A 9213-nucleotide genomic window follows, 5' to 3' on the forward strand; every position below is an offset into this window, starting at 1 on the left:
CTTATCAAAATATCAATCACTAATAAAGCTCCACAACCATCCTAAATTCTGGTAACAGAGTAGTCTATGGACTTCTAAATCTCACGAACCATCCGATAAGAGAGTAATTAATTTCCAATTTTGTAAGGTGATTCCGAGCGGGCCGCGAGATTCCCCCCGTCGTAAACTCCTTCGCCCCTTTGGGGGGAGGGGGTGAACCGGTCGCCTGCTCCAAATCATGCGTCATATTTTGTGCACCCCCCCCTTTTATTCGGCGCCCGAGGAATTTGCTTACATCATTGTAAGAAAATTTTCACAAATGGAATCTTTAAGCCGTTGAAAGAGCTCGTTTTTATCTTTTGTTGTTGAGGTTTGCTGCGATCTGGGACTAGAGATTCACTCCCCGTGTATTTAGTAAGGAAGAGATCGAGGACTTCCCCGACAGTGAGCTGACGAGCTTTTGAAGGTAGCTGCGTGACATTTTTAATAAACAAATCCATCTCTCTATGTTACCTTCTTTTCTATTCGTCCCCTGCAAATTTAGTGGTCTTTTCTATCAAAAAATACTGTTGTTTATGTATGTAAGAAAAACCAGCTGCAGTGCTGCTACCTGCAACCCATCTTCAGTTTTCTTTTGAATCTGGGAATTCCTTGCAATTTCCTCAGTTTGGACTGAATTATTTTTAGTTGTTCTTGTTGGGTATCTTTCTGACTTCAGCTGATACTCTATTTGAGTCCCCTCTTCTTTTGTTGAGTCTGTGGATCCCTCTCTACTGCTAGAAGGATTTTCTTTGTTCTGGGTGGAAATCTTGGTGGGTTTTTCTTTTTTGGGTTTCCCCTATGCAAACACATATGCGCCTTTATTTTTGACAAAGATCCATGAATCTTCCTAGTTGATTACTATTTAGATGGCAGTGGCGCGGGTTCTCCGCCTCGTTAGACGCCCATATGGGTTCTGTTTGAAGTTCATCGCCGTGTCTTTATTGGGTCTCTGTTTCATATTTATTTGGTTTACGTTTTTGTCGTCCTCATCTGTTGGATTCCAAAGAAGTAGCTTTAGTGACATTAAGGAAAATTTTTCGGCGGCTGAGAAGAGAGATTCAAGGGTTCGACATAAGAAGAGAGAGCCCAGTGGACGTGAAGCTTCCAAAGGTAGTGATAACACTGTGGAATCCATTTTGGGAGGGAAGGACAAGGAAAAGAGTGCCAGGCATGCTTCCCATCATAATAATCGCAATGATGGGAAGAAGGATAAAAAACCTGATCTGGTATCCTCCAATCATACTCGTGTGTCAGGTGGATCAAAGAATGGGGAACCCGAAAAGATAGAGAATCAGGGCCAGCTGATACAAGAAGAAGAAGAAGAAGAAGAGGTGGATGATGCTGAGGAAGAAAATGGCAGGGTGATTGAGGATGGTGATTCGAATGACTCAGAGGACCAGCTGAATGAAGAGAAGACAGTAGAAGAAACTGAGGAACTAATTAATAAAGAGAAGAAGAAGAAGAAATTCGGACCAGTTTTCGATTCAAGAGCTCAATACACCTGGAAACTATGTAATGTAAGGAGTAAATACAATTATATTCCATGTATTGACATTGAGCATGCCACAAAGGCGCTTCAAAGCTACCGGCATCGCGAAAGGAGTTGTCCAGGAACATCTCCTATGTGTCTGGTTCCTCTTCCAACTGGGGGTTATCAATCTCTAGTGTATTGGCCTGAGAGCAAATCTAAGGTACATGAGAAGATTATTGGATTTTCTTTCCCCTCCTTGCTCCTCTATTGTCCAAAGATGGTAGACATTTCATTGTTTGTTGTCTTGCTCAATGTTATTCTGTGGATGGCAGATATTATATGGCAACGTGGCACATCCAAAACTCACTGCATTTATTAAAACAAGGAGCTGGCTGGTTGAATCTGGACAGTATCTTACTTTTCCTGAAGATCAGTCTGAGTTCAAGGGTGGTGTCCTTAGCTACATTGAATTTATTGATGAGGTGAGGGTCAAATTTTCTCACAAGGCCTCTTTAATACAGTAATGTTCAAGTAATCCATATATGTTGGAGCAATCACTGAACTATTCATGGTTAAGTAAGAAACTGTAAAATTTATCGGTGAAATAGGAAGCAAATTTCACCAAAAAAAGAAATAGGAAGCAAATTTGTGAAGGTGCATACGAGATCTCATTGAGTATTTCTGTCAGTGAAGAGACTCTCTTTTCTTTTGAGGATATGAACACCTTGACTTGAGTTTTAAGGGACCATAGGAAGGAATATGCTACTGCCATCCATATCCTTGTATTATCATTGTTCCCAGTCTCCTTGAAATTATTGTGATGTCCAATGTCAAACCATGGAAGGAAGATAGTAATATAGGAATGGTCTTGGTAGGATCAATAAGAACAGAGTAAAAGCTATTGTACTCAATAGGTAGTAATATAGGAATGGTCTTGGCAGAATCAATAAGAACAGAGTAAAAGCAATTGTACTTAGTCTGCCTTTTCCCTTCTTTGGACGCTATGCGCTTTTCTAATCTAGGACTGTCACATTCCTTTAGTAGCAAAATTTGGTGTTCTTAAGTGATGAGTTGGACAGCGGCGGGTATACTGGGAAGTATCAGATGACATCACATTTCACAAGTGCTGCGTTTATTATTCAGTGTATAGATTTCTTATCCCCTGATTGCAGTCTGTGTTCTATTTACTCTTTCTTTTTTTTTTGGGTTGGGGGGGGGGGGTTTATAAGGCTGTGGCTGGAACAGTTTGACAAAGTAAACCATCACTTTGATTCTAGTTGAATCATAGAAATGTTTGTGAGTGGATTCTCAGAATAACTACTGTTACTCTCTTCTTGAGTGTTAGTACGAATGATCTATGTTGCAATGGGAGATCAATTGTAAGTTCCAGAGCCTAACCAAGAGAGAGCTGCACGATCACCTCTTAATTTGGGACAATTTTTAACTCTCATACTTCTTGCACAATGAATGTAAGGGCTGAAGTTAGCATACTATTACCTACACAATAGTATCTGCTAGTGGAAAACTTGGGTGTGCTAATATATTATCGAATACACTCTGTTATGGTTAACTTGATAACAAGTTGCATTAATTGGTGGTTTAGCTACTTATTTATAAGACTTCAATCAATGTTTGACAGGCTTCTAAATATAGTTCAGTGGCCCTCTTCTAAAGCAGTGACATAAACTTCTGAAAGTTGATCTAAGAGTTTCAAAAGATATGTCCTATATTGAAATTTTAGTTTGTCAAATTTCTGAAGATTTTTTATGCTTTTGATATTTCTTAGTTTTAATAAATGTTACCAGACAAGGGGGAACTCATTTTTCTTGTTTTGAAATATGGTTGGATGCAATAGATGGTACCTGATATTGAATGGGGAAAGAATATCCGTATAGTGCTGGACATTGGATGCACTGACTCAAGCTTTGTAGCTTCTCTTCTTGAGAAGGAGGTATTAACTCTCTCATTGGGCTTGAAGGATGATCTAGTGGATTTAGCACAGGTTGCTCTTGAGCGTGGTTTCCCTACAGTTGTAAGCCCTTTTGGCGCAAGAAGGCTTCCTTTTCCTAGTGGTGTTTTTGATGCCATCCACTGTGGTGGATGTGGCATACACTGGGATTCAAATGGTTTGTGTTTATTGGTTTACCTTTTGCCTCCTTCCTCTTCCCCTCTTATTAGTTATAGTGAATATACTCTTATCACTCTTCTTTTTATCATATTAGTAAAGTTCTTAATATTGCAATTTGTTTATTCTACTTGCAGGGGGAAAAAAACTTCTAGAGATGAATAGAATTTTGCGACCTGGTGGTTACTTTATATTGTCTGCCAAACATGAGAACGTTGAAGAGGAAGAAGGTCCACCTTAAGTGCTTAAAATTTAGAATGGATGATTTACTGAAAAGTCATCTTTTCAAAGAAAGCTTTATAAATTTGTTTGGGCATAGATTTTCTGTTGTTTTACTAGAGTAACAGCCTGTCTTGATACCATTCAAATTAAGCTTGCATTAGAGGCTGCGATATCTATAGCCTATATATATACTTTAAGTTTTGCATTGATTTTTATTCTCATGTGTCTTTTTTTATTTTTTTATTTTATCCAGCTATGTCTTCATTGACTGCATCAATTTGTTGGAATATCCTGGCATATAAAATGGATGAAAACAGTGAACTGGGTGTTAAGATTTATCAGAAACCAGAATCAAATGATATTTATGAGTTAAGAAGGAAGAAAAGCCCTCCTATGTGCAAAGAGAATGAGAACCCAGATGCAGCATGGTAAGTTGGGAGGACTTGCTTCTGCTGTGCTTTCGTTTTCCAATATGGGCTAGCATGCACATTTTATGAATTTTGTGTGTGTATCATTTGCCTTTACGTGATATGTGACTCTGTAAATGAATAACAGGAATTTTCCAATAAAGACTTGCTTACATACCATTCCGGCTGCAATTGAACAACGAGGAACTGAGTGGCCTGAGGAATGGCCAAAGAGGCTTGAAAGTTTTCATGATTGGTTGACTGACAAAGAGAAAGTGGCTGCAGAGACTCATCACTGGAAGGCTATTGTTGACAATTCCTATCTCAATGGCTTGGGTATTGACTGGTCAAGGGTGCGAAATGTTATGGACATGAAATCAATTTATGGAGGGTATACCAGCTACATTACCTGATCAATTTTTTTCTTTGAAATTTTGTTGTTGTGTATATGAGCTCTTTTGAGTTTGATGGAGGGTAGTTTATTTTCTTGCTTACCGTGTTTCTTCTGTACTGCTCCATTTCAGCGGAAGGATGACTTTGTGAATAGTTGGTGAAGAGCAAAGTACTAATTTTGCTGTGACTATACAGATTTGCAGCTGCTCTGTCATCTCAGAAAGTTTGGGTGATGAACGTGGTCCCAGTCAATGCACCAGATACCCTTGCCATCATATATGAGCGTGGACTTTTGGGCATCCACCATGACTGGTGCGAGTCTTTTGGCACCTACCCAAGATCATATGACCTCTTGCATGCTAATCATCTCTTCTCACGGCTTAGAGGCAGGTAAAGAATATAACTTTGTTTTTTAATGTTTTCCTTTGTAATCCAAGTTTATGTCTCTGCTCATCATGCCTGAGGGGGGTGCCCCTGTTATCAATGAAACAGTAATTAGTTCACCTTACCAGTCCCTTCTCTTATTTAGGCCGGTGGTTCCCCCTTGGATGTCCAGCCGGCCTGCTCCTGTTAGTGTGTTAACTTGATTGGTGGTGAAGTTACAGGCAATTGACATATAGCTAGAATATCCGCCCAGTCTGGTTTTGGACCAAACCAGTGTGGGATGTGGCCTCTCTGACTATCAGTTTGGATGATTAGGATCTCAGCTACTTATTACCAAAGTACACTATACAAAGTTCTATCGATATCTTTTAGTACAAGACTTCTTTTTCATCTGTCTTCTGAAAATATAGAGCTCACATGAATGTCTCCAATACAGGACAATTTACAAAAAAACACGTCTGCTGCTTGATTCCGGACAAGTTAAAGGAAATTAGGCAGCAAGAGTTGAAAATTCCAGAGATTGGATGTATTTATGTCCGTATCTACTGTCATTAGGAAGGAATAAGTTGGACTTTATTTTTTATTTTGGTGGGGGAGGGTGTTTTCAGCTAGAGTTTAGGATTGCTTAATCAAAACTCAGAGGTTGCACTAGGGTGTTCAAATGGAAGAAAATTCAAGGAGTCACAGGGGCTTAAATGAATTTATTAATGCAAGTAGTTGAAAAGAAAATTCAATCTACAAGTCGTTTGAGATGGTTTGGATGTGTTCAAGGGAGGCCAAGGGACACCCCAGTAAGGAGTGATATAATCACGATTGGAGGAGCAGAAGGGGCAGACTTAAAATGACCATAGGAGAAGTTGTTAGGAAGGACATGCTGTTCAAAGTATGACTGCCAATATGGCTTATTGGAGGGCACTGTTTTACTGATACAGCCCATTTACGTAAGACTCTCCTGGGCTTGCTGGGATGTGCCTCTTTCCTTTTATTGTCCTTTCATTTTTCATCTCTTGTAACTCCCCACCCTTCCTTTTCCATCTCCTCATTCCCCTTTTGTTTGGACCTTGGTTTTCACCACATTGTGATTGCTTGGATCCATGTAGCCCAACCCCATTAAGTTGGAATAAAGCTGGGTTTTTTGTTGTTGGTATGGTTGTATTCTTTTACCTCTCTCAGGGAAAATAACACATAAATGCATCATACAAAACAGGACTCTTGTAGGTTCTTGTGGAACCTTCGGAGATGTCATAGAGGCAACTTATGCAGTTAACTATCATTTCTTTATATGGAGAAAAAATGCCTCAGTGGAACTTGTGGAAACTATGCTGATATATTCAATTATTTGACTTCATGAATCATACCATCTAATGGACATGTGAAGGCTTGCTCCAGCAGCCTGCTTCATGTTTATGGAAGAAACTGAGAGGACATTTTTTGTGGGTTTTGACAAGACATTATGAATTGCATATTTTTAGATAAATACTGAGGATCTGGAAGGAATCATGTATCCAAAACCCAAATGCGATATTTGATTATCTCTGAACCTAATATAAATTGACTTTGCAGATGTAAGCAGCCTGTGGGGATTGTTGTTGAGATGGACCGGATACTACGTCCTGGTGGTTGGGTCATTATACGTGACAAGGTAGAGGTACTGGATCCTCTGGAGGTAATCCTCAGAAGTTTGCATTGGGAGATCCGAATGACTTATGCAAAGGATAAGGAGGGAATAATCTGCGCTCAGAAAACAATGTGGCGGCCATAAAATCTTGTGCAGGCAGTTTATATTGGACGGTTAAACTCCATGTCATCTAAGAGAGAGAAACCTGACCTTGTGTCATTACTACTTTTCTGTACCACAGAAAGTGAGGTAAGTGTTTTCCCTTGCTTATCTCAAATGAGGAACACCAATTCTTTTGTAGTCCTTGTGAGAAATATATCATGGCATTTTATCTTTGTGCTCATATCTATGATCACAGCATTCTTATGTTGGTGTTCTTTCTCTCTCTCTTTCTTTTTTTTTTTTTTTTTTTGGGGGGGGGGTTGCGGTTTTTGTGTGAAACTGTAATAATTGTTCATGATATGCGTCTTCCGTCTTGGGTAAAACCTGATTGTTCCACATAGGAAAATTTTGTGACTGAAATCTATTGTGGATGAAGCTTTCATCGTTCGAGGAATTGAGACTCAATGGCCAGCCCTAGTCAAAATGTTTATCCAGTCCTCATGGTGTATAGAGAATGGAAGGTTTAGTGGATGGCTTGCTTTGTTGAAAGAAGTCAAGCCAGAATATTTTATGAGTTTCTTCATTCTCATGGCTAGAGCATTACATTTTATCTGATTTTGTTCTCACTGATAAGTTGTATCAGCTGCCTCGCCCTGAAGCTTGAAGGTGAATACACTTAAAAGATACTGACATTTTATAGGTCTCTGGAGCTCATGAATGCTCATGCTTTTGGGAAAGATTCTGTGTTTCTATAGGAACATCTAACCCTCACAAAACTGTGGAGGAGAGGATTTCTGAAAACTCAGGAGGACAATTAGTTCTAAATCTTACATACTGTGCAGAACTATTTGAAGAATTTCCTTTATGTGGGTTTTAATTCTAAACAAGCAGAACAGTTGCAAGGAAATGGTTAAATTTTTATTTTTCTAGGTAGGGGATTGGGGGAGGGTATGAGGGTTTCAGTTAGGTTGGGAACCCTCACCTTAGCAAGTCTTATTGATCAAGTTGGTGGTTGGCAGTATAGAATCTTGTGTTCCTACCGGAGATTGATTTGCTTCTGGGCAGTATAGAACCTTTTTATTTGTAATCTTTTCACCCCAGGAGAAGGGAATCAATAATCCAGCCTGTTCCATCTTCCTCTTTGTGCTACTTAAAAACTCAGGCAGCTTTTATTGAATCAGATTGAGTAATACACTTCTTAAATCCTATGGTGATCACTATACCAAGACCACCAAAAATCTAGCTCATGCTGGGTGATGCATGAGTTAATTAGCTCCCAATGCAAGCACTGCCAAAAATGCTCATTAACTATTTCTAACTGAACATTAAGAGCATCCAAAGCCTTGTCTTTTACGAACCAAATAGAATGACGCTGCATTATCATCATAAGCAAAGACTATAACTGAAGGGCGACTTATAGAAACACCCGGTTACTAAATTTGAGTTATTAAACCCAGATTCACCATTCTGTGCTTCGTCTCTTGCTTATCATTGGATGCAGCAATAATTCAGATGACTTAGAAGTTGGACACAGTGTTCTTGATGTATTTTTCCCAAGCTCGTAAAGGACTGCTGTGGAGTCAAGCTCAACACATCATGTTGCTTCCATTATTATGCATCTGAGAACTGTTGTAAAGTTATAAAACCTGAAATCTATGGAATTGGAATCCCTCTGTTGCAGAAGGGGTCCACTTATACCAACCCAATTGCAGAATCTTGTCGTCTAAGCCAATAAATGAGAAGATGTACAACAATGGGGAACAGCTACGAGACATCAATGGATCTGGTTTGTATGATTGACCTTCAGTGAGTTTCGCAACAATGCTACCAGTTCCTTTGTAGTAGTGAATTGGCAATATTGGTTGTTCAGGAACTGGAAACGAATCCACTGAGGAATTCTTCGAGAAATAGTGGGTTAAGCTGGTGGTCAATGACTACAGCATCAAAGAATAAATTTTAGGAATGCAGAAACTGACGAAGGAGGCAAATGCAATTGTGTTTGATGACAACCCAGAACCCAACTTTGTTGTTTTAGCTACCTGTCTAAATCAGTGAGGGGTTGGACAGCTTTAGCATCTCTTTCGATGAAACCTTCTTGCAATGTCATCTCGGTTACAAAAAGAAAGTCTCCAAATGCAAAGCATTCAAACCCTTCAGGCATTGCCCATGGACTGATATGTACTGGCTCAGGCTGCAAGTTTGTTTCTGTGGTCTTCGCTCTCCATTATGGGTTTGAACTAAACTAATCAAGGGTTGAAACCATCCTTGTTAAATCAATTTAACTGGGACCAAGATTATTGACTGGCTTTTGACAGTACTACTAAAGATGGTTCGTTTCTCTTTTTCTCCTTAAGTCTATTTCGAGAAGGGCTAATGGCGTCGTGGGAGTTGGGATCCTCTACCTCGCAATGCTACCGTTACATTTTTTCATTACACATTAGAAGGAGGACTTACCTCTAAATTCTAATAA

At 39.4% G+C, this 9213-nt stretch overlaps 1 protein-coding gene across 4 annotated transcripts; it reads left to right on the top strand.

Annotated features, from left to right (window-relative positions):
* The first annotated feature begins 266 nt into the window (after positions 1 to 266).
* LOC149017731 (S-adenosyl-L-methionine-dependent methyltransferases superfamily protein) lies at positions 267 to 9213 on the top strand. Of its 4 annotated transcripts, none has more exons than XR_016172857.1 (9): positions 267 to 1712; positions 1825 to 1974; positions 3348 to 3618; positions 3755 to 3847; positions 4093 to 4267; positions 4395 to 4637; positions 4835 to 5029; positions 6587 to 6890; positions 8425 to 9213. XR_016172857.1 is itself a non-coding variant. In XM_089152055.1 (8 exons), the coding sequence occupies exons 1-8, from the start codon at positions 888 to 890 to the stop codon at positions 6783 to 6785; spliced, it is 2151 nt and encodes a 716-aa protein (XP_089008181.1). In that variant the 5' UTR covers positions 267 to 887; the 3' UTR covers positions 6786 to 7030. The 4 variants fall into 4 exon arrangements, 2 of the variants coding, with proteins under 2 accessions (XP_089008181.1, XP_089008182.1); XR_016172856.1 differs by lacking the exon at positions 8425 to 9213 and adding an exon at positions 7180 to 8405; XM_089152055.1 differs by lacking the exon at positions 8425 to 9213 and having other exon boundaries at positions 6587 to 7030.

Source organism: Hakea prostrata, chromosome 4 (assembly GCF_041222555.1).
Source record: "Hakea prostrata isolate BN-2017 chromosome 4, UWA_Hpros_2, whole genome shotgun sequence".
Lineage (NCBI taxonomy): Eukaryota > Viridiplantae > Streptophyta > Magnoliopsida > Proteales > Proteaceae > Hakea > Hakea prostrata.